Here is a 25,110-nt window from a genome sequence, read left to right as displayed (position 1 = left end):
GTGAGTACCCAAATATTGCTACTGGTAAACTTGTGAGTTGAAGATGAATCACTGACGTTAAAGTGCAAGAGTCTGGCTGGCCTGGCCTCCCCGTAGGAACCACGGCTCCACTGTGAAGGGCACAGAGGATAACCCTCCAGTGCATGGTCCTTTTGCCCTTAAGTCAGAAGGGAGTTTCTCATGCACTGAAACATAAACTAGCATGAGTCAAGTCTTACTAGCTTAGAACCAGGAAAAAAGCTTGTTGACAGGAAGTAAAAGGATGACATGGAGGTGTTTTCATCCTTGGAGTCACATGTTCCATCTCAATAAGCTGAAGACCTTTATGCATAAAACTCCCACCCTGAAGTCATTTTCAGTTCCTTTCTGTGCAGCGATACGGTGAAGTATTTCCTGAGTGAAAATGAGATGGCATGACAGAACACAGCACTTGGACCCACGTCTGGGGTTCACCTAGGCCCTCGTTTAGTTTTTGATGGTGAACAAGTCACATTCTCCGGAAATGGGCTAGTACCAGAGTTCTGGGGTCCAAGTGAAGTGCTTTGTGAGATGCTAGTCAAATGGGTGTTTTGGGGCTCAGCTCCTGAAGCACCATGTTACCCCTCCCTTCGTTTCGTATATTAGAATTAAGGATTTGAAGAAAGGCTGCTTTAGAAATCGGGAGAGCAATAAACAAGTGTCTACTGTGTGCCAGCATGTTGCATACACTACTTCCGATTCTGTCAGCCTCTTTAACTAGAGTCATACTGATGAGGACCCTCACTCACCCAAAGAGCCCGAATCGCACCCAGCCCGTATGCTTCTCCTAGCACGCAGAACTCCCCAGTAGACACTGCAGGCTGAAAACAAAATGGGTTAAAGGTGAGATCATGGAGGCAGATCAGAGGTCAACTCCTGAAGGAGATGTTCCCTAACCTTTAAGGTCTGCAGTGTGTCGGGCAGCCACACAAACTGTCCCTGAGCACGTCCTGACGAGCAGGTCTGCACACAGCAGTGTGGGCGCGCCAGTGTGCTGTTTTCCTGATCACCGCAGACACAGAAACTGCTCCCAGAGAAGCAGATTGGCTTTATATCCTCTGGGCCTGGAGGCAGCGAGAGCTCCAGAAGGAAGATTGGTCACCTCATGCAGCCATGCCTGGTCCCAGGTCACCCGAACTTCCCTCACCCTCCACCAGAGGTCACCCCTGGTGAGACTTGGCCTGCATCCCGGGTTTGCAGTTGTGATTTATTTTTGGCACCTCAGCCTTGCCTCATCAAGCAGCAGAGCACGAAGGAGGAGCAGCAAAATATCCTGCTCCGGCCACGAGTGTCTCCTTAGGACACACTTCAGTCCTCTGTTGTCCCCTCTCCCCAAGGGGCTCTGGGACCTTTGCGATTCCTGTCAAGTTCACTCAAGGACCTGCAAGGACCTAACGGTGAGTAGCTGGTGCAGTGATGGACAAAAGCCAGGCGGCAGACAGGGAGCGGGAGAGGCTGTGGGGCAGAGAAGATAGAAACCCCAAAACCCATTAGCCCCACTTCTCCCTTCTGAAGGCAGATGGACAGAAGAGAGGCAGCACTGGCTGTTGAAGCCCCTCCAGAGGACTTTATCTATAGAAAGCGGGCCCCTGTGACTGTGTATTCAGACTCTGAGTCTAGGGGAGGGATGTTACTCCAGAAAGGACTAAACCCATTTGCCAACCCTTTTCAAAGGGGTCTAGGGAAGAGTGTGAGGGGAGCAGGTGGGGACAGTGAACAGAGGCACAAAATCAGCCCCAAGTTAGGCCTAGAGCAAGGGCAGGAGGCAAGAGAAACCTCCCTGCCCCCACCCCCAGGAGAGACGAATGCAGTCAGAACTCACTGCACCTGGCTAACCTTGGGGCCTGATGGCCTGATGTCCTGGCCGTGGAATGGTCCCCCAGCCAGGACGGCATCCTGCGCTGGGTTCAGATAGATCCTCTGCTCATGGGAGGCATGGGAAAGGGAAAGAGCTGGTACCCAGCTTTGGGAACTTAAAAGGACTTGCCAGGAAATCAATCAACTTGTTTTTATGGAGAACAGGCTCTCCTGTGCTCAGCTAAAGTTGCTGATAGCGCAGAGACAGCCTGTGAGCAGCCCAAGCGCCTGCTGCTGGCAGAAGAGACTGTTATTCCTATCCTACTTCTCACAACCAGACACCCAGCAGTGGGGACACTAGGCCTCCTGGAACAGCCAGCCTGAGTCCCAAGGCAGCCAGGGCTGTAGCTTGGCTGGTCAGCAGATTGGCCCCTCTGACAGGCCAGGCCTTGCTGGGCCCTGAAAGGGCAGTAGAAGTGAGGCTAGAGTCAGTTTTGGCCCTGCTGAGTGGTAGCTTGTGTCCGTTTTTTCTGTCTGCTCTTCTTCCTCTTGGTAGATGACTACTCTCCATTCCTCAAATCCTTCATCTGAGGTCAGGACACCGGGGGCCTCTACATACCGAAGCAAAGCTGGCTGGCTTAGCTCCTCTGTGTCCAGGGCTGAGTGTCCTAGCTCTGTATACCCCACACTGTGGCAGGACCCCTCGGGGCTCGCTGGCCATCGTTAGGTAGGATGGGGGCTTTCTGGAGACAGGACCGTGGACGAAAGGGATACCTCCAACCATCACTCTCCTCTGGGGAGCCGCACCTGGTACATACCTGCACTGGACACAGAGGGATGGGGTGGCTGGGGTGGGACACCCTAGAGAAGACCACAGTGTAATGGGGGAGATGACAGCACACACCAACAAGTGGTACCAGAGGCCGGGACCAGGATTTCCCCATCAAGCTCTGCATCCCTCAGAGCATCTGGCACAGTGCTTTACAAAGAGCATAGAAGAATGAACAAACGAGTGATTTGAAAGTCCCGGTTAAGGACAAAATGAGTGGGGGGGGAAGGAGCACTGGGAAGGTCCAGAGGCATGTTCTGAAAGAAGGGGTGTTTTCAGATTCAGACAGTTAGGACTGGGGCAGCTAAGGGGAGGCTGTAAGAGCTGCATACTAAGAAGAAATTGTGCTCTAGCCAGGTGGCTCAGTTGGTTGGAGCATCGTTCCATACGCCAAAAGGTTGTGGGTTCCATCCCTGTTCGGGACGTGTATGGGAGGCAACTGATCGATTTCTCTCTCTCTCTCTCAAATCAATAAACATCCTTGGGTGAAGATTTTTAAAAATTAAAAGAAGAGGGTGAAATTATGAAGCTTTTTACCTTTTCCACAAGTGCAGAGAGCAGGCAGAGAAAGAAAAGCACCAGCCTCATCTCCTCACACAGGAAAGAAAATAGCACTTTAATTTGTCCTCTGAAGAATTTCTCTGTGGTTCTTTCTAAAATCGAGGGTGTGCCTGCTTCCTCAAGGCTAACCGTGGGGCCTGATGTTCTGTCACAGGCTTAGGCCTGGGACTGGGCCTGGCTGACTACCGGCCTCTCCTACAAGGGGGCAGCAGCTTTCAGCGAGAACGTGTGTAGGGAGACATGGCCACCTGGGCTCCCAAGAGTTTACAGCCAGTGGGAAGAACAATGCTGGGCTCTTTCCAGAACACTTTTCCAATTCAAGTCATTTACTTCGAATATTCACAATAGGCCAGGCCCGTGCCAGGAGAGACAAAGATGGGTGTAAAAGGGTTCCAGCCCTCAAAGAGCATATCCCCTAGGTCAAGAAGGCTGACTGCTTCTTTCTGTCCCCATCTCAGAGCCCTTCAGAATCACCTTCACAGAGCTGAGCATGACACGGGACGAGGCACTGCTGGACTCACATTCCGCACAGGGTTTCTATGAGAACTACGAGACCAAGGAGATCCTGGGCAGGTAAGGCCCAGACTTTCCCCGGGGAATGCTGTCCTAGGCTCCAGCCGGCTCTGCAGGGTGGGCCAGTCTCTGCTTGCCCCTGAGCACGGAGCCCATTTCCATCCCCAAATCACCGTGCACTTGGAGAATCCCTCAGTTTGGGCTCTCCCCTCCTGAACAGGACAGATAAGAGGGTAAAAGGGTACTCAAATCAGAGACCTCTCCTGGCAAAGAGCTTCCCACAGCCCTGACAGGTGCTGATGACAAGCAGGTGCAAACTCAGCTTTGGGCCAGGCTCAAGAGTCAGGGGTCAGAGGAAGCTTTGGCCGATGTGTGAAAGAACACTGAACTGGGAGTTACAGGCCTGACACCAGACTTGTTACTCATCAGTTCCAGGCAAATTACCATCTCTGTGCCTTCTCACCCTACCGCCCCTAAAGCTCACAGGGAGTTGGGGGACAAGGCAGGATATCTCTGCTGGGGCCTGGACTTGGGACGCACCCTGGAGTGAGGGATCCAGGGACTATCTGTCCTCTGCACCTCCCAGGGGAGTCAGCAGTGTCGTCAGGCGCTGTATCCACAAGCCCACATGCCAGGAGTATGCCGTGAAGATCATTGACATCACCGGCGGGGGCAGCTTCAGCTCCCAGGAGGTGCAGGAGTTGCGACAGGCCACGCTGAAGGAGGTGGACATCCTGCGCAAGGTGTCGGGGTACCCCAACATAAGTGAGTGATGGCTCCAAGCCACAGCGGGTGCTCTGCCATGCTCCTGCCCTGATAACCTGAGTCAGGGAGTGCAGCCCCACTGGCAGCTCGCCAGAACAGTTCCGAGTGCCTCCTGCACCCTGAGGCCCCACTAGCCCCATGCCCTGAGGCCTGAGGTTCCCAGCTCCAACCTCCAGGAAGACTTCTCTGGGATTCAGCTCTCAGCCTCCTCTTCCAGCCAGACAGAAGGGGTCACAGGCAGGGCTGGGGCTGGAGGAGGGTGGGGGAATGGGGTGTGAAGTCTCTGAGCCTGTCCCCCCCATCCCTACCCCATGGGCCTCCTTTGAGTACCTTCCAGATACCCCCTCCACTTTTGAAGCCAGCTCCAGCAGCTTTAATCCCCCTGCCCCTATGCCCCACTGCCTCTGCCCAGGCTCCTCTGCTCCCTGAGACAAGCCAGACATTTCCATTTCAGTACAGCTGAAGGACACTTATGAGAACAACACTTTCTTCTTCTTGGTGTTTGATCTGTAAGTACCCAGCCCTGGTGCCAGCCATACCCTGAGGACGTAGCATTGTGGTGCCCCATCCAGGGCTTCCTGGGGACCAGCAGCCAGTCTGCTACACTGTGGATGCCGAGTAAGATCACAAATGCTTTAGGCAGATCAGCCCCTGGGGTCACTCTGCCAGGTTTTGAATCCTGGCTCCACTTATACGCTGGATGTTTTAAGCACCAATTTTATTTCTCATCAGTATTGTGGGAGTAATAATAGCACAGTTCCTGAAACCCTATAAATGCTGATAACTATTAGCTTCAACAATGATATGGTGGTCATTCAATACTTTTCTAGACATTGAGGATACAGCAATGAACGAGATAGATGAGGTTCCTAACTTCATGTAATAATTTTCACAGGCAGTGAACAGAAAACATCAAGCCATAATTCATACATGTAGTTATGTACATATATAATACATGAAGGGTACCGCAGCTAGAGAGAGGTGGGGCTTTTCTTTAGATGACGTGGTCAGGGAAGGTTCTCCAGGAGGCGATCTGAGCAGAGACCCAGATGAAGTGAGGGAGAAATCCAACCAGGGCCTGGAGGAGGAACCTTCCAGCAGACCAAGAGCCAGAGTAGGGGCCCTGCAGGAGGGGCTCCTCGTGTTGGAGGGCTGGCAAGGAAGCCAGGGTGGGGGAGTGGAGCATGCTCGTGCTGATGGCAGGATGCAAGGTCAGTCAGCACCACAGACCTGATTCTGCAGGCCTTTTAGCCATGGTAAGGACTTTGGAGGGGGACCTCAGGAGGCTAATGTGAGCTGATTCGCTTTTGGAAAGGGTCCCACTGACTGTCAGGAGGCCAGAGCTGAGAGGAGGCAGCCATATTGAGGCAAGAGACCCACTGGGGAGGTAGAGGTTGTATTTGAGGTGGGGTTCTCAGACGGACCTCAGCGTCCTCTTCAGTGTCCCTGGTCCCCGGCTGCTGCACCAGCAGGGCTACTGACATGAGCTCCTCTGTTTTCTGAAGAAAGGACCAATGATACTGACCACTCTGCCTAGGTCACCAGGCTCTAAGCATCAAATTCGAGCAACACAAAGTGCGCTGTGAATAGTGTGTTCAGTCACTATTACTGTTTTTGTTAGGAAAGTTCCGGGGAAAGGAGCTCTCTGGCTCCGTCTTCCCCCGCTCCACTGAGTCCTCCCTAAAGAACAGAACTCTCTGCTGCGTGATTCACTGTTAAAGGGGTGTCTTGATCTCTCCATACGTAACAGCTAGTTTAGGGCCTCGATTTCTTGGGAAATTATTCAAGTAGATCTTGTACTGTTGGAACACTCCATGCAGTAGCCGTACTGAATGTGTGCAGTGTTATTTTACCTGGAGAAACAATTTAACTTGGCATGTGTATACAATTAACCCGCCAGCACCAGGAAGGCAGGAGCCTGCTGATGTACCTTGCACAGTCCCCAGTATTTACAGGTAAATCTTTTTGCTACTGCTGCTGCTGCTGCTATTGCTAATAGTGAGTCCTCCTAGTGTCTTTAAAATGGAATTAAAATGACAAAAACTGGATTCATATGTTGCTTTTCAGGAACACAGTACAGATATTATATAAAGCAAGGCTTACCTCTGTAAATTCTAGGTTGTTTCCTCCCTGCCCTAGCAGCTAAGCTCAGTGGTTTTCTTGCCTGTCTGTGACACTGGCAAAGTCCCTTGTGCCCTGGGAATCTTTCCCTGGAAGGCGGGTGGGTGAGAGGGGGCAGGGTGCGCCTTCCTGTTTAACCCCGGAAGACTTTCCGAGGACCCTTCGGACTGGACCAGCCTCAGCTGTCCCAGCTCTGCTCAGTGGCACTGCCCTTGGGGGCAGCTCAGATGTCTCTAACCTTTGAAGACGTTGCTTGGGGAATCTATTTTTAATGCTGCCCCCAGTTGCCCTCCATGTTATAACGAGATTGTTCTAGCAGAGACCTCTTTATAGATCCCAAAACCTCTCACTTCCCAAGAAGTGAGAAGGTTGAACTGCAATTCTTAATCCTAAAACAGGCAAAACTGCTCCTCCAACACCTGTACTGCCACTTCTGTTTGTTCCTGAAGAAAATCAGGATACTCCTGTCCTACTGATTTGGGTCTGGGCCCTTGGGCCAGGGGGACCTTGGGCCAGTGTTTCACCTCCCAGCCCTGATACATCCCAGTCCACACCGTCACTTCCACAGTTGGGGGGAACCCCTCACACTGGGCCATCCCACCCCTCCAGCCTCCCTCGCTCACCTTCCAGTCTTCCCAGGCAGCCTCTCCACTCACTCCCCGCTCCTCCCTGCAGACCTTGGTCCTTTGACTCTGGAGGTATTAGGGTGAGAAACAGCTCTCCAGGAGCAGAGTAAGAGAGGGTAGTCTTGGGACCAATCCAGCTACAAACCTTCTGTCCCCACAGGATGAAGAAAGGGGAGCTCTTTGATTACCTCACTGAGAAGGTCACCCTGAGTGAGAAGGAAACCAGGTCCTCTCCCCTCTCCCTGCCCGAGTCCTAGTGCCACAGGCACCAAGGGCTTGGAGGGGGCATGGATGGGGGTGTCTGGGTGGGGGTGTGCACCGCTGGCTTTTGTGGCCTCCCTCCCTCCTTGGCTCAGCCTAGACTGTCCCAGGCTGACCTGGGTCCTCTCTCATTTGCAGTCTGGCTGGTATGTGGGCTTTGGTCTCCCCGCCTGCTCCCTGACCCTACAGAGTAGGAGATAACATGTACCTGTCCCACCCCAGGAAGATTATGAGGTCCCTGCTGGAGGTGATCTGCACCTTGCACAAACTCAACATCATACATCGGGATCTGAAGCCCGAGAACATCCTCTTGGACGATGACATGAACATCAAGCTCACAGACTTTGGCTTTTCCTGCCAGCTGGAGCCAGGACAGAAGCTACGAGGTCTGGTAACATGGCCTTGACCCATGCCAGGGGCTCAGGCTTTCTCATCAACTCTCCCAGGAACAGAGATTGCCCAGGTTTCTCCCCTACTTCCCCCCAAACCCCCAGAATAAAAATCCTATCATTTCAGTGCTGGGTGTCCTTTCAGACAGGACCTCTTCTTGGGACTGAGTTGAGCCAGGTTCTCACTGCCTGAGTTCTAGGCCAGAATGGCTAGATGTAACCAGGGAACTGACAGGCCCCAAGTGGGTGACCCTACAAGCCATCCCTGGCCCCTCCCCTTGGCCCGGAAGTTGGCCAGTGCTAGAAGAGTCCCAGCCCAAGCACCATGTTGGTTCCATCTTATTTCTTTGCACTTTCTTTTTCCAAGTGCCATGGTCGACCTATGTTGACAGTAACTATTCCCACAGAGGTCTGTGGCACTCCCAGTTACCTGGCCCCTGAGATCATTGAGTGTTCCATGAACGATGACCACCCGGGCTACGGGAAGGAGGCGGATATGTGAGTGTGTTTGGGGAAGGGCAGGGGTGCCACCATGACCAGGAACACTGACTGCGGAGGGGAGGAATTGTCTGGGGCTACAGCCAGCCCTCCTGCCTTCCTCCCCACCCACCTGGTGCCAGGTGGAGCACGGGGGTCATCATGTACACCCTGCTGGCCGGCTCCCCGCCCTTCTGGCACCGGAAGCAGATGCTGATGCTGAGGATGATCATGAGTGGCAACTACCAGTTTGGCTCACCTGAGTGGGATGACTACTCGGACACCGTGAAAGACTTGGTGAGGGGCCAGGCAAGGGGGGAGGTCCGTATGGGGGGAGGGGAGTATGCAGTGCTACAAGGTGGAGAGGTCTTCCAGGAGAGACCCTCTATCCTCTGAAGTGCTGCAGGGGACCCTGCCTCCATGTTTTCAGTCCCCACCCCCTTGTTCTCTCAGGTTTCCCGCTTCCTGGTGGTGAACCCTCAGGGCCGCCTTTCAGCAGAAGAGGCCTTAGCACACCCCTTCTTCCAGCAGTACGATGTGGAAGAAGTGCGCCACTTCAGCCCTAGGGGGAAGTTTAAGGTATTGAAGCTTCCTTCCCACCCCTGGGCACTGGGGCCATTGCTGCTGCCCCCTCAAGTCCAAGCCACCAAGTCCTCTTCCCCCCCACCCCCCAGGACTACTGCTTACACTCCTAGGGTTTCCAGGGCACCTGCCCTTCCCCTCCCATCTACCCAGGATGGTTCTGGGAAATTTTTCTGGCTTTGGGGAAGACATATGTTACCTGACTGGCTCCAACAACCTAAATGCCTGCAGATGCTGGTGGGGTAGGAATGGCGGTAACACTAGGAGGTGCCCAGCGGAAGCCACCCCAGCCTTCAAGGCAAACAAGCTCAGGGCCTGCCAGCACGGGAGTGGGAGGAGACAGGCCTGCAGGGGCTCAGCAGGCCCTCAGTCCCGGCCCTCCGCAGGTGATCGCTCTGACAGTGCTGGCTTCAGTGCGGATCTACTACCAGTACCACCGGGTGAAACCTGTGACCCGGGAGATCGTCATTCGTGACCCCTATGCCCTCCGGCCTCTGCGCCGACTCATTGATGCCTACGCTTTCCGAATCTACGGCCACTGGGTGAAGAAGGGCCAGCAGCAGAACCGGGCTGCCCTCTTTGAGAACACACCCAAGGCCGTGCTCCTCTCCTTGGTTGAGGAGGACTACTGAGGTGCTGGCCGTAGGGCTGAGGGTGGGGGGTCAGGGGTGGGGGGCCAGGCAGGGAGGGGAAGCCACCGAAGCCTTAGTCAATGGGGTGAGATTGTGTGCCAGCCTCTCTGCTGAGGGCAGACTTGGTCCTGACCAGGCCTCCTGGGATTGGGCCATTATCTCCTCTCAGAGGCTCTGCAGGAGAGCAGGGCACCCCCATCACGCAAAGGAAGTGCGGCTGGGGCAGGCCGGGGACCAGATGTGGTCCCACCGCCAGGAGCCTTCCTGCTCCTCTTCTTCCCAGGTGTGCCACCTTCTCAGCTTCTCCTCATGGGAGGCCCAGAGCTACTGACAGCAGGATGCACTTCCCTCAGGGGCCCGGAATGAGGACGAAGGCCAGGCGACGGTCTGAGATGCACGATCGTGGCAGATTTTACTGGCCTCACATCGTCCCGTGACACCATGGGAGCAGGTTCTCCTCAAGGGGACAGTTTTCTAGAGGCATATAGAAGCTCTTACATAATTAACAATAGAAAGCGAAACGTCTCACATTTGTCTTTCTGGAACATTATTACTTTGTGACTTCCACGATACACCGTTTGGCCTCCTAGCCCTTTAAAGACCGATGTGCATCCAAGAGCCCATGTGACTGCATTTCACATACAGCTAGTGGAAATCAGGTTCCTTCAGAGGCACATAAAACACTATAAATGAGGAAAATGAAGGAAGCATTTCTCTTTTCTACAGCAATTTGCTGGGAAAACAGAGAACTGGGGAAATTCTACCCTGAGAAAACAATGCCAGATCCCTGAATCAGACACGGAGATAGGGGGAGGGAACAGATTTAAATTTTTTTAACAAACTGCTTTTAGGAGTACTCTGCCTCAATTGTTTGAGAATGTGGCCCCTATAGGTTAATATTTGACCTCTAAGAGAAACACCCAGCTCCCAGCCACAATCAGTGAGTTGAGCCCCTTGACCAAGAGACAGTTGCCTCCTCTGAGGTCAGAGGTCTCTCCTGCCCTGGTGAGAGATGCCTGACACAAAGGGATGGGGGAGGGGAAGGCAGTCCCTCCTGAGGCTGAGGCTGAAGAGCTTGAGTTTGGCTGTGTTTGGAATGTGGCCAGGGAGTGGCACAGGTAACGCAGGGGGTCCTCTCCTTGGCTCTGTGTGGCTGCTCACAGCTCCCCAGGCAGTCGGCCTATACTGGAAGCACAGCGGAAGCCTAGGTTGTCTGAAGCTGAATCTGGAGTGTTGCCCATCCTGCCACCAAAGGAGACGAGAGTGAACATTTGTTGAGAAAGGGGCCTGGGGCCTTACCCAACTTTCCTGTTCCACCACCCAGGGCCTACAGTGGTTTGGGGTGCCTGAGGACTGCGAACAGCATGGCCTGGAAAACAGCCTGGTCTGAGGGTGCCCCTGGGGACAAGAAGTGGCACTGAGACAGGGTGGAGGAAGTGAAAGTAGTCCTGGGAGACTGCACTGGAGGGCAAAGTTATTAGACATAATAACTGATTGTTGGTGGTTAGGAATAACGCAGCCAAAGAAACCTGTCCGCAAGAAGTGAGAATATCATAGGTCCTGGCCAGATAGCTCGGTTGGTTTGAGTGTTATCCTGATATGCCAAGGTTGTGAGTTCGATCCCCAGTCACGGCATATATAAGAATCAACCAATGAATGCATTAATAAGTGGAACAACAAATCGGTGTTTTCCTCTCTCTCTTTTTCTCTCCCTTCTCCCCCCACCTCTATAATCAATAAATTCTTTTTAAAGTGAGAATATCATAGTGCCAGTCAGTTCTGCATACTTTTCAAGAAATTTCACATATATTCCCTTATTTCCTATTTCCCAACTGCTCTGGCAAGCAGGATTTGTTCTCCGTTTTATAGACTCAGGATCAGATTTCTCGCCCAAGGCCAACCACTGCTTCACTGGCACATCAATGTCAAACCCAGCTTCCTGGTTTCTGGGCCAGTGCTTTTTCTACTACTTTGTCCTTAACAAGGATGTGAGAGAGTACAGGTGCCTCTATGGGTCAAAGGAACACCTGCAAATCTGATATCCCGAGGACACAGACATATCCAGTGGCCTCTACAGTCCTTATGAAACTGAGGAGGAGTTGCAGGGAGATCAAACAAAATAAATCTACAGATGAACGAAGTAGAAAGTTCTAGGAACCAGGAGCCTGGGACTCTACCACTTAGGTGCCACCACTAATCATCTGTGAAAGGAGCAGGTCCCAGGCCCCACCTGAGCCCATTTTTAACTCGACTGTAAATCAAGATGTCTGTAGAAAATGATTTTTCAGGTGCCCACCAGTTTGAAGCGTCAATATTTCCATGACCCATGGCCATGACCTATTGGCATGGCTATTTCACTTTCCTGCCTCTGCACACCTACTTATGAGGACAGGATGAGAAACCCACGTAATTAAGATGCTGGACACAAAGTCTCCCTTGGTGCTGAGAGCTGAGAAGAAAAGGCACAAGTTGTCCTGGACTGTTTTGTTTTCCCTGGCAAGCGCTGCCTGCTTTCTTTTTGGTGTCCACGACTCCTGGTGGAAGTAGAGATGCAGAGGCAGTGCCAACAGCAGTTCTGGTGCCACCTGTGCTCTGGGAGCCCACGTCCCAGACCCTCAGCCCCCAGCTCCTCACCTGGTGGTGACCCGGGCCCGGTGATTGGCAGAGCCATCAGATGTGTCAATCCAGGATGCACCCCGCAGGACACGCATGTCCTGGTCAGCACCCTGGTATGGTGAAGCAGTCCACTCCCACACGTTGCCCACGAGGTCATAGAGCCCTGCAGCACAGCAGGTGGGTCAGATCATGTAGGGAAGCACCACACCCACCCTGCTAGCCATCAAAGTCCTGGGGAGCAAATGCTTCCCTGTGTGGTGCTTTTGTGGTGCTTCTTTCTTTCTTTCTCTCTTTTAAGTATATTTTATTGATTATACTATTACAGTTGTCCCATTTGTTTCTCCCCTTTATTCCTCTTCACCCTGTACCCCCTCCCACCTGCATTCTTCCACGTTAGTTCATGTCCATGGGTCGTACATATAAGTACTTTGGCTTCTTTATTTCCTGTTCTATTCTTAACCTCCCGTGTTTATTTTGTACCTACCATTTATGCTGCTTATTCCCTGTACATTTTCCCTCATTCTCCCTCCTCTCCCTCCCCAGAGATAACCCTCCATGTGACCTCCATTTCTGTGATTCTGTTCCTGTTCTAGTTGTTTGCTTAGTTTGTTTTTGTTTTTGTTTCTTAAGTTCAGTTGTTGATAGTTGTTTGTTGTCATTTTACTGTAATTTTTATCTTCTTCTTTTTCTTAGATACATTCCCTTAACATTTCATATAATAGGGCGGGGTGATAATGAACTCCTTTAATTTTACCTTACCTGGGAAACACTTTATCTGCCCTTCCATTCTAAATGATAGCTTTGCTGGATAGAGTAATCTTGGATGTAGGTCCTTGCCTTTCATGATTCCGAATACTTCCTTCCAGCCCCTTCTTGCCTGCAAGCTTTCTTTTGAGTAATCAGCTGACAGTCTTATGGGAATTCCTTTGTAGGTAACTGTCTCCTTTTCTCTTGCTGCTTTTAAGATTCTCTCCTTATCTTTAATCTTGGGTGATGTAATTATGATGTGCCTTGGTGTGTGCTTCCTTGGGTCCACCTTCTTTGGGTCTCTCTGAGCTTCCTGGACTTTCTGGAAGTCTATTTCCTTTACCAGATTGGGGAAGTTCTCCTTCATTATTTGTTCAAATAAGTTTTCAGTTTCTTGCTATTCCTTTTCTCCTTCTGGCACCGCTTTGATTTGGATGTTGGAATGTTGAAAGTTGTCCTGGAGGTTCCTAAGCTTCTCCTCATTTTTTTTGAATTGTTTCTTCATTCTGTTCTGGCTGAATGCTTATTTCTTCCTTCTGCTCCAAATCTTTGATTTGAGTCCAGGTTTCCTTCCCTTCACTGTTGGTTCCCTGTACATTTCCCTTTATTTCACTTTGCATAGCCTTCACTTCTTCCTCTATTTTGTAACCATACTCAACCATTTCTGTGAGCATCCTAAAGACCAGTATTTTGAACTCTGCATCTGATAGGTTGGCTATCTCGTCATCACTTAGTTCTATTTTTGGAGCTTTGGTCTGTTCTTTCATTTGGGCCATATATCTTTGTCTCAGTGTGCCTGTTACATTGTAAAGGGTGGAGCCTTAGGTACCCGCCAGGGCTGGGCAACCCACATCTCTGCATTGTGGTGCTGTATGTGCGGGACAGGTCTGAGAGGGAACAATGCCTCTTGCTCAGTTCTCGGCTGGCTTTCAGTCACCTCCCCCGCTACTCACAAGCAAATTGGGCCCTTCTGGTGCTGTTTCCCAGGTGGGTGGGTTTGTGTACATTCTAGGACCCCGTGGGTCCCTCCAACAAACTCTCCTGTGAAGCTGGGAGTTTCTCCCGTTGCCTTTACCCCCCACAGATTTTTATGGCCAGAGGTTTTGAGGCTTTATTTCCTTGTATTGGAACCCTGGGTTGCGCTGTCTCACTCCCCAGTTGTTCCTCCCAGTTTTTCCACATGCAAATGTGGGACTGCAACCCACTGCTTTGCTGTGCGTCCTCTCTGCCCCAGCTTCCTATCTCCACCCCTCCTACCAGTCTGGATGAGTCTTTCTTCTTTAACTCCTTGGTTGTCATAGTTCTATACGGTTTGATTTTCTGGCAATTCTGGTTGTTTTTGTTTTTAAATTTGTTGTCCTGCTTTTGGTTGTGCAAGGAGGCAAAGTGTAACTAACTACCTACGCCTCCATCTTGGCCAGAAGTCCCCAGGGTGCTTCTTTCTGCCTCATCTATCAGGCAGAACGCTCCCGCCAACCACTTTGTGAATGTTGACAGCAACCCGATATGCAGTCTTACCATAGTTATTCTGTGGGGGGAAAGCATTCACTGGGGAGACTCCATGGAAGCCGTCCTCAGCCTTGTCACCCTTGGGGAACTTTCCCTGAGGAGAAGAAATTTAGGCTAAAAGATTTACCATCTTGTCCCATGGCCTGTGTTCTTGCCTGCCCCCAGGAATACCCAGGTCATCTTGCTGTATCATCTGGAATAAGGGGAATGGCATGGGGCAGTAACATAAGGTTCCCACCCTGAACTCCCAAACCAGTTGCCTTATGTCCTCCTGGCTGATTAGGAAGTGTGGTTTCCCCTGTGCCTGTGGTGGTCTGTGTCAAGCCCATCCCATTCCCACATTCTCCGCTCTCACAGACCTCTGTCCCTCTACCTCAAACCCCAAGTGCTAGGACCCTTGGGAAGAAAGGCTCCTCCTCCCCTTTTCCATGCTGTGCACCCTCCACCTTCTCAGGAACCACTGATGCCTGTCCTCTGCTGTCTTGTACCATCTCTTTCTCTTCTACCACCAACAGGTTTAACTTCCCTCATCCGCCCTGACTCTCCCTTCCTCATCTCTTGCTCTTTACCACCAAAATCCTTGAAAAAGTAACCCGTATTTGCAAATACAATTTCCTCTCATTAAAACTGGGCTCAGATGCCATGACTGTATGGAAGTTGCTCTTATGAATGGGAAGATAAAGAGGCTGTAAGTTACTCAATATCTCCTATGTGCTAGGGCTGTTACACTTGTCTTTTAATTGATTTATTTATTTGTTGTCCTTACCTGAGAACATGCTTATTCTAGAGAGGGGGGAGAGAGAAAGAGAGAGAAGGAGAGAAACATCGATGTGAGAACATCAATTGGTTGCAACCTAGGCATGTGCCCTGACCAGGAATTGAACCTGTGATCCTTTGGTTTACAGGACTATGCTCCAACCAACTGAGCCACACCAGCCAGTGTCTTTTAATTTAATCCTTGCAAGGTTGTGAGGCAAGTATGTTCTCCCTTTAAAAAACTAGCAACTATTTCTCTGCCTGTTCCTGCCTGTAAAACGATTTTGAGCCCCAACAGTAATTGGACACATGCCTGGGTTGTGGGTTTGGTTCCCAGTCAGGGCATGTTCGAGAGGCAACTGATCGATGTTGCTCCTTCACATGGATGAAAGAGGTTTCTCTCCCTCTTTCACCTTCCCTTCCCTTCTCTCTAAAAAATAAATAAATAAAATCATTGGGGAAAAAAAGACATTGAGACCCTCTATAACTTCCTAGTCAATCAAGTATGAGGTAAATGAAGTGTCAAATTAAAAAAATTAAATCAAATTAAAAAATGAAAAACTAGCATCTGAGGCTCAAAATGGATAATTCATTAAAGGTCAAACAGTGTATGTCAAAAATCTCTGTAAAGCTCTGATCCCAAGATCTTCTAAAAGGTTAGTCTCCCCCTCAGGTCCTTTTCAATGCTTCCCTCTAAATTACAGGTGCTGTGCTCCCCTCACTCTGCAGTCTCCTGGGGGTGGGGGGTTCACTCCTTCCTAAAGTATATGTTGATGACTCGCAAGCCACTTGCTCTGACCCAGACCCTGTGCCCAAAGTTTCAGACTCATATTTCCAACTCTGACTGAACATATAAATGACCCGAAGGCATCCTAAGCTAAGCGGGTCCTACACTGATCAAGTCCTGTCCCTCTGGCCCAACAAGAATCTTATCTATTCTGGATAATGGTAGCACCATCACTCTGTTGCCCAAGCTTGGATTCATGCTACAGTCAACTCTCTTCCACCCCTTCATGTTTGATTAATTACCAAACCCTATATTCTCAGACATGCCTCTCCCATTTGGCTTCCTCTCTGTTCCACTTCCACTTCATTCAAGTGTCTATAATCATCTGGGCCATCGCCACAGACTCAAATCCAGAGAGCCCCTGCCACCACTGCAGCTCTACTGCATCTAGTCCTGCACAAGTGAGCAACGATCAGCATGCCTCCAGGTCAGCATCTGGGGTGTTACTCCTCTGTTTAAAAACCTCCTTTGGCTCCCTACCGCCTAGAGGGTAAAATCTAAAACCATATCTTGGCACACCTGCTCCTTCAAAACCTGCCTCTACCCCACTGTCTACTTCTTCTCCTAACACCCCACCCCCACCTCGGTTTCCCTATGCTCCAGCCTCTCTGAATTTGTCAGGCTTCCAAACCCACAGTGTCCCTTCCTAATACAATGCCAGCACTCATGTTGTTTCTGCTGTTAGGCTCAGAACACCCTTTCCTCCACTTTTCACTTGGCAAACTCCTATCCAATCAGCTCAAATGCCATCCGGTCTGTGAAGTCACCCCAGCACTCTCAGGCAATGAGGGGTTTACTCCTGCCCACACTCTGCACTGCCACCTGGTCTTCCGCTCCACCCCTTTACCAGTTGCCACTTCTGTTAGAACATAAGACTCTGAATCCCACGGCCTCGCATAATGCCTAAGCCTCCAGCAGGTTTCCTTGCTTTGAGAAAGGACAGGAGCAAGGAAGGTATGTCTTACCTGCCACAGGTTGGTGCGGTTTGGCTGGAACTGGTTTCCCCAGGGGTAAACCTGACCTGCCAGGAGAATAAGGAGAGAGCAGGGGAGGGAGAGGTGAAGAGTTGGGAAAGACAGAGCGAGGTAACCCAAGGAAGTCAGGTGGCGATGAGAAAAGAAGGTGTACTTATGAGCATTCCCATGCCCATCCCCTCCACTCCTGGCACTGCATTAGGGGCCCAGCCTCGTGTTACTCCGGGGCAGTGTGATCCTAGGTGTGCCAGTCTGAGGAGTGCCCGTCTGTGTGTAAACTTTTTGTTACCAGGTCATGTTGAGATCAGCGCAGAAATTGAGAGTAACCACTGAGAAACTTGTCGATTGGACTTAGATTGGCTAAATGAACAAGCAACTTCATTCATCACATTCATAACTTTGACTGTTGGTATAGCCACTGTTCATTCAGGGTGCACTGAGGTGTTGAATATATGGAATTGCTATTTCACTCTTATAACTTTTCTATTTAGTTAGGACTACAGAACAACAAAGTTATCAGCAAACAGCAATTTAAAAAATATTAGCCCCTATACATCTACGGAAAAGGCTTGTAGTTTGGATAACTCTTCTCTTTTTTTCTAAGCCCTGTTCTGATCATATTTTTTGAAATGTAACATGTCTTTGGAATCTGCAACAATAACAAATTTTTATGTGTTTTTTCATTCCATATTTCCAGTTATTAATTTTTATGGTAGTTTACATAGTATTGGTCTGAGGTGGATTAGAAATGAAAATGGCAACAGCAATTGGTCCTTCCCCACATGCTTTAAGACACACTGCTCTAGGGAGCATGGACCCTTCCCACCCTCTAAAGCCCCCCATGCAGGGTAGGATGGAGAGAACAGGAAATTGCCTTGGCATCTCCTTACCCTTCAAGCCCCCTCGGGCAGCAAACTCCCACTCCTCCTCAGTGGGCAGCCGTTTCCCCCTCCAAGCGCAGTAGGCACGAGCATCATTCCAGCTCACGTGTACCACAGGAAGCTCCAGTCTCTCTCGGATGCCGGAGCCGGGACCTGCAGGCTGACAGCCAGGATGCAGTGAGACAGGCTTCTGGGAGCTCATGGAAGTCTGAGGAAGGCCAGGCTTAGGGTACCCAAGTTTTACCACTAGGTGAAGCAAGGAAGTTGGAAAAGACAGCCTGGTGAGTGAAGAGAGAACCAGAGTCAGAAAGAAGAGACTAGCCCTGGCTGGGTAGCTTAGTTGGTTGGAGCATCATTCTGTATACCAAAAGGTTACGGGGTCAATTCCAGGTCAGGGCACATACCTAGGATCAGGGCACATACCTAGGTTGCAGGTTCGATCCCCAGTTGGGGCACCTATGGGAAACAACCGATTGATGTTTCTCTCTCACATTGGTGTTCCCCTCCCTCTCTCTCTCCCTTCTTCTCTCTCTAAAATCAATAAACATATCTTTGGGTGAGGATTAAAAATAAAAATAAAAAAAGAAAGAAGAGACAAAACATGAGACTGAAAAGAAAAATGGGACAGGCAAGGGGAACACCATTAGGGCAGAGGAAACAGGGCTACTTGGCTGTTTTCCTGAAACATTCTGCCATCCTTTTTAACTCAGTATTCCTAGACGGGCAAGGGGTGTAGGGAAGTCAGCCTTCCAGAGGTAGGAAACAAGCTGAAGGAACCAACCCTTACCTGTCTCCAGAAAGCCCTTTCCACTGGAAGCCACCAAAGAACAGGCTACGAAGAAGAAAGAGCATGATTAAAAACAGGAGCACGGCTGGTACCTGCCTCCTGACACAGGAAGCGGAGCAGAGACTTTAGGCTGAGACTGGGGTGGTCCAAGTGAGGCTGTGTCTGGAATCTTTCAAGCATGACATCTCACAATCCTTATTACAGGGAGGCTTGTCAAGATGTTCTGCTTGTTCAGGATGTATCTTGATCCCTATAGGTATCTGGGTCTTTACAGAGCCTTTGCAAAAACCAGCTCAGGGTTCACTTCCTGGGAGTATGCATTCATCTGACTGGGAGTATGCATTCTAAGGAGGGTTTCCCTCACTTCTCCCCTGCCTCCGGCTCTCAGGCTTGATTTCTACTATGGCCCAGGGGACCCCATATCCGACAGCAGTCCAGGTGCAGGTCCCACTCCCATTCCCTCAACTGCAAGCCCAGGTTTTCTCACCTTCATTTGCTGAGTTGCTTTGTTTCTAAGCTCGTCAGAGACAAAGTCCTCAAAGACAAAGCTCCACCCAAACTTCTCAGCCTCTGTCCGGTACTTTTTCTCCCTGACAAACTCCCTGAAAAGAGATATTTCACCTTGGTCAGGGGGAAGGGTTCTGTGCTCCACCCTCACCGCTCCTGCTTCCGAAAAGCTCATATATCCTTATTCTCTAAGTCACACATCACAGAGTTCTCATGAACTCCGAGGAATTAACCTGAAACCCTAAGCAGATTTTCTTTTCTAATCTGTCGCTGTATGTGTAGCTCCCATACAGTACAATTGTCTTTTTAGTGTGTTTTTAGGTGAGTTTTGACAAAGTATATAGTCACTGTCACAATCAAGAAGCAGAACAGTTTCACTAAACACACCCCAAAATTATCCTGTGCCCCTAAAACTACTGATCTGTTTTTTGTCCCTTTGGCTTTGCCTTTCCTGGAATGTAAATTCACATATATTAAACCATACATTATGCAGTTTTGTGCTTCTGAAATTCATCCATATTGTTGAAGGTATCAGTAGTTTGTTCCTTTTTATTGCTGAGTAGTATTTCATTGCATGGAGATACTACACTGTGTTTATTTATTCACCAATTGCAGGTCATTGGGGTTATCTTCAGTTTTTCGAGATTACCAATAAAGCTGCTGAGAAGAGTCAAGTGTGCGGAATGGGTCCGTTTTCTAAAAGGTCTTCCTTACATACCCAATCTCACAAAAATCATGGAGGGAGGCAGAACAGATGTTATCACCACCATCTAACAGAGGAAAGAAACTGAAGCAAATCAAAATAAGCTGCTGAAAAAACGTTTAAAAAAAGAAGGAAAAAAATGAGTTGCTAAGATTTGAGAATGGATTTTCATGTAGTTTGGTACAGTTTAGCAAATGTCAGTCAGCAGACTGCTGGGGTAAGTGGATTGTTTTCATTGTTTCCACTATCGCCTTGTCTGTGCCAGCCCTCTGATACAAACAGATACTGTTCACCCATCAGAGCAGCATTGAGAATAGAGGAGTTCGGTAGATGTCGGTCGGTCGCAGTAGCTATTTCCCAGCCTCAGAGCATCTGAACAGTTTGAGAATCTTTTACCAGAAAGGCAGACAAATGATGGGTTCAAAGCAAAGTTTAGGGGCTTGCTAGAGGTGAGCTATTTCTGTCATATACTAGGTCATAATCTGAAATACAAAAGATGTGTACTGTGCACCTATTTTGGTTTGTCATGATATGGTACAAGACTGATGGGAAGTGATTTCTCCTTCAATTTTAATAACTTTCCTGTTTAAAAGTACTTTGAAAAAGTATACATAGGCAGTACCCATGGTATTGTAGAAAATGGGAAAATACAAGTAGGTAACAATAAAAAATTTAAATAATCCATTATCACAGCAACTAAGATATATCATGCCATATCTCCCTGCCTTCTGCCCCTCTCCCCCCACCCCACTCTGTTTAACAAGGTGCTTCCCTGAAATTATTTTTATTTGGAAGCCACAAAAATATGGGCAAAATCTGTCAACTAATGCACTTCCACTTCTTGGTTTTTTTAAAATATTTTATTTATTTATTTTTAGAGAGAGGGGAAGGGAAGGAGAAAGAGAGGGAGAGAAACATCAATGTGTGGTTGCCTCTCATGTGGCCCCCACTGGAGAGCTGGCCCACAATCCAGGCATGTGCCCTGACTGGGAATCAAACTGGCGACCCTTTGGTTCGCAGCCCGCACTCAATCCACTGAGCTACCCCATCCAAGACTCCACTTCTTTTTTAATGCACATACATTCTATATACATAGTTTTTTAAAAATGAGCTCATGCTATACATTATTTTATAAGCTATTTTCCTCACCTAACATCTCATAACTCTCTTTTTGGCAACAGGACTTTATTTTTCTTAAAGATTTTATTTATTTTTAGAGAGAGGAAGGGAGGGAGAAAGAGAGAGAAAAATCATCAAAGTATAGTTTGTTTTCTCTTGCAAGGACCTTGCCCACAACCCAACCACATGCCCTGACTGGGAACTGAACCAGTAACCCTTTGGTTTGCAGACCAGCACTCAATCCATTGAGCCTCACCAGCCAGGGTAACAATAAGATTTTAAATGGCTGCTAAGTATTTTATTATATTGATACAATATGTTTAAATAACCTCTAAATTGTTAATAGTTGTTTACAATGTCATCTTTTTAGCTGAGTGTTTTTGGACAACCTTAATTCTTTCCTGAAGACAAATCCCTAGAGGTAGAACCACAGAGTCAAAGGGCCTGAGGAGTATGTGTCTCCCGAGTCCATTTTTCCCCATCACCTTTTATCCTGAAAAGCTGCAACTCCACAAATGTAACATTTAAGTTATCTCCCACATGTGCTTTATCATCTTCCTGTTTCGTCCCTTTCCTCCCCCACCACCTCTCTATATAGTCACCCCTGTACCACTTGAAGGTTAAGTTATAAAATATATCACCTTGAGGAAACTAAGGCAGCTAAAGTTGGCTTCTTAGAATATTGCACTCCTAAAACAAGGCCATTTCCCTAAGTAAATATAAAAGGAATTTAAGACACTGTCCACTTGTACCACCCTTCTCCCAAATCTCTTTTCCCTGTTAAAGAAGTTTGTGTTGAGTGTCTCACTTTTGCCCACATTTCTTAGTGCTATGCCCAGTGTAATGGAAAATCCACTGGCTCAAGAGCCAGGAAATCTGAGTTACAGGCCCAAGTCTATCACTAACAGAGGACAAGGTAAACCTCTCTGGACTTTAGATTCTTTATCTGAAAAATGTAGGTAACACATCCCACAGCATTATTGAAAAGATAATGTGATACTAAACAAACTAGTTTCCTGTTAGATATTAAAAATGAAGATTAGAAAGAGCTTTGCCCTGCCTGACGTGGCTCAGTAGATTGGGTGCTGGCCTGCAAACCAAAGTGTCATCGATTCGATTCCTGGTCAAGGCACATGCCTGAGTTGCGGGCCAGGTCCCCAGTTGGGGGAACACAAGAGGCAACCATACATTGATGTTTCTTTCCCTCTGTTTTTCCCTTACTTCCCCTCTCTCTAAAAATAAATAAAATCTTTAAAACAAACAAACAAACAAAAAGCCCTGTCTGGTGTGGCTCAGTGGATTGAGGTCTGGCCTGTGAACCAAAGGGTCACTGGTTCGATTCCCAGTCAGGGCACATGCCTGGGTTGTGGGTCAGGTCCTCAGTAGGGGGTGCACCAGAAGCAACTACACATTGATGTTTCTCTCCCTCTCTTTCTCTCTCCCTTCCCCTCTCATAAAAAAAAGAAAGAAAGAAGAAAAAAGAGCCTTTAGTCCTGGAAGAATACCTGATGTACCTGAAATCTTTGTTGGTGACAGGAAATATGTCAATGGAAAAAGGTTTTACTGTCACTTCCCGGACAGGTCCTTCACCATCTCTGCCATCTGGTGCATTTGTTCCCATCTGAAATCTCCCACCTGGTAGCTGAACCATGTTAGTCACCTGACCATCCCCTGGAGAGGGAAAAAAAGAGCCAACAGTAATGCATGAATATATAAAAACGAATGGCAATATTTATTCTGGATCATATGTAATACTCATAAAAACGAGTATTCATCAACAAAAAATGGAGGCCTAAAATTTTGGCTTTAAATTCTTGTTCTGCCACTTTATTCGCTGGGTGATCTTAGGCAAGTTACTTAATCTGAGTTTCAATTTCTTCATTTATAACATTTATAACATAGGCATAGCTATATGAATTCAAATGTGTAAAATGTTGAGCACATGGTAGGTTTTCAACAAATGTTTATTTCCTTACCACTGTATTCCTCTACACAACCCTTTGGCCCAGCTAGGTAAATCTAGACACTGTATCTTCAAATATACCTAGCACCTTTCTACCCATACTTCTGCTCGTGCTGACTTTCTGGGTCTTCCTCTCCACTTGAACTCTTGTAAGTTCTTACCATTATATTATATACTCCAGAAAGGAAAGGACTACATCTACTGTGCCAGTGGATCCCTGGCACCTAGCACGAGTGCACAATAATTATTAAATAATTGAATGAGCTCCTTCATACTTGTTTGAGTGCCTCAAAAAATCAGATGAAAAGGATCTTTAATTCAACCCTTTAACAGGAGGGAAACCAGGACTCCAAAAGAAAATGACTTAAAGAGCTAGTTAGCAGGCGATAGGACTAGACCCAGTCTCTCTACTGCCAGGCCAGTGCTATCTCCAGCAAGCCATACTTCTCTGGCTTGATGTACTACTTTATAGAGTTATGTTTCTACCTAAGAATGTCTAAAAACCTTAACATTCCTTAAAGGCAGACTCCATATCTTTTTATGTTCCTCAGGTTCCTACTTTTGGTTCTCTTCTCATCCTCATTCTGATACACTCACACTGATGATTTCATTCACTTCAAGGGAAAAAAAAATGGAGCAAGTAGGAAAAGCTCAGAACAAAAGGGAACTAAGAAAAAAACATACAATTACAATATATAAAGTTTATTTTGACACGAATTCAACAAGTATAACTTAAAAACACTTATAGTAGATGAATCTGAACACTAAGTGGATATTAATTTTGTAGGTAGAAAATGTTATGGTATTTTTCCTTTCGTGACTTGACTTGTTGGATATTCAAGTTGAGTTATTTACGAATAAATTGTGTAATGCTTGGATTCACCTCAGTATGACCCCAGGGGAGGGGAAAGTGGGTTACCAAAGCAGCAAGATTATCCATAAATTTGCAACTGTTTAAGCAGGACGATTTGTACGTGGGGACTTATTACAATTATAGACTGCTTTTATGTTCGAAAGATGTCAAAATGGTAAGTTAGAAGTAAACAGGAAGTAAAATACATGAGCTGTTAATCACCTCGCTGGATAGGCAATCCCTGCGGGGTGCCTCAGGCTACTCCAAGCCAGAGCAGAGGGGCTACAGCATCTTTTCCCACCGAGGCGAAGCGCCCCACTCCCTTCCAGACGACTCCTGGAATTAATGGTGCCAGAGGATGGTGGGCAGGCCAGCAGGCCAGCAGACTGACCTAGCTTGATCCAGGGGCCGAGAAGGAGCGGCAGCAGGGCCAGCAACGGCAGCGAGACTCTCATGGCAGGAACACAAACCACCGCCAGCAGCAGGAACTGGGTACTAACGCCTTGCTGCTCTGCTGCGCATGCGCTCCACAGGCACCACGTCGCCCGCGCACTGCCCCCTTGTGCACCCTCTAGAGATAGTCACCTGAAGGGCGCAGGGAGCCCTGAGGCCCCAAATGGGCAGGGACCTGAATTCAACGTGGTAGGATGTTAAAATGCAGCAATTCTCTCAGGGTTACTGTTGAGAGCCCTATCACTTCAGAATCCCCTTCATAACCTCGTGAACATTCGGACAGACTTCCTTCTTTTATATTCAATTCAGATTCCTTTTGTGCTTTGGAATACCATTGCAAGGTCACAGAAAATGTTTCAAGTTAAACATTTATTGCACACTTACTGTAGGCAACTGCCAAGTCCTCAAAATACAAAGTTTAGGAACACAATTTCACCTTCAATGACTGTATACACCAACTGTATAAAAAACGATTTTGTGGAAACACATAGAACAACTTAAGGAAAAAAATGACACTGAAGATTTTGGGATGGATATTTCTGTGAATATGGCCTTCCTGAAAATCTCTTAACTAAGCTTTCAAGCCATCTTTTTACCTCCTCTATTTTCATTTTTGCCACTTTTTAAATTTGTAGCTCTTTCAACTCCCTTGCCTCTAGCTTACCCATCTTTCTACCCACTTCCACTTAACTCTCCTGGGGAGCATTTTAGCAAAGCTACTTCAATGCTTACGTCCAATCATTTTACTCATAGTGATTTATACTAAATTAATAGGAATGCTTTCAAAACCTAAGTTACTTACATGTTATCTATGAGCATAAAAACTTTAATCTATTAAGGGAACTATTGCACAAATTAAAATACATTAGAAGAAATTATTAAAC

The 25,110-nt window shown here is 48.2% G+C and overlaps 2 protein-coding genes across 4 annotated transcripts; one reads left to right on the top strand and one right to left on the bottom strand.

The window, feature by feature from the left end:
• Window positions 1-1,148: 1,148 nt before the first annotated feature.
• Window positions 1,149-11,330, top strand: PHKG1 (phosphorylase kinase catalytic subunit gamma 1). Its single transcript, XM_024571458.4, has 11 exons — window positions 1,149-1,415; window positions 3,664-3,778; window positions 4,305-4,483; window positions 4,938-4,992; window positions 7,391-7,456; window positions 7,714-7,877; window positions 8,288-8,378; window positions 8,501-8,654; window positions 8,811-8,936; window positions 9,326-9,572; window positions 9,855-11,330. Exons 2-10 carry the CDS (start codon window positions 3,696-3,698, stop codon window positions 9,569-9,571), a joined length of 1,164 nt encoding a protein of 387 aa, XP_024427226.1. The 5' UTR covers window positions 1,149-1,415; window positions 3,664-3,695; the 3' UTR covers window position 9,572; window positions 9,855-11,330.
• Window positions 10,677-24,972, bottom strand: SUMF2 (sulfatase modifying factor 2). Of its 3 annotated transcripts, none has more exons than XM_024571460.4 (9): window positions 24,165-24,972; window positions 22,472-22,628; window positions 19,116-19,230; window positions 18,629-18,673; window positions 17,851-18,001; window positions 16,952-17,007; window positions 14,453-14,537; window positions 12,206-12,350; window positions 10,677-10,813 (listed from the first exon to the last, which is right to left on the bottom strand). In XM_024571460.4, exons 1-9 carry the CDS (start codon window positions 24,226-24,228, stop codon window positions 10,729-10,731), a joined length of 903 nt encoding a protein of 300 aa, XP_024427228.2. In that variant the 5' UTR covers window positions 24,229-24,972; the 3' UTR covers window positions 10,677-10,728. The 3 variants fall into 3 exon arrangements, with proteins under 3 accessions (XP_024427228.2, XP_024427229.1, XP_024427227.2); XM_024571461.4 differs by lacking the exon at window positions 10,677-10,813 and adding an exon at window positions 10,867-10,969 and having other exon boundaries at window positions 23,996-24,972; XM_024571459.4 differs by lacking the exon at window positions 10,677-10,813 and adding an exon at window positions 10,867-10,969.
• Window positions 24,973-25,110: the final 138 nt, after the last annotated feature.

This window comes from Desmodus rotundus, chromosome 1 (assembly GCF_022682495.2).
Source record: "Desmodus rotundus isolate HL8 chromosome 1, HLdesRot8A.1, whole genome shotgun sequence".
NCBI lineage: Eukaryota > Metazoa > Chordata > Mammalia > Chiroptera > Phyllostomidae > Desmodus > Desmodus rotundus.
Note: the sequence above shows the minus strand (reverse complement) of the source record. Positions and strands in the feature narration are given on the sequence as shown.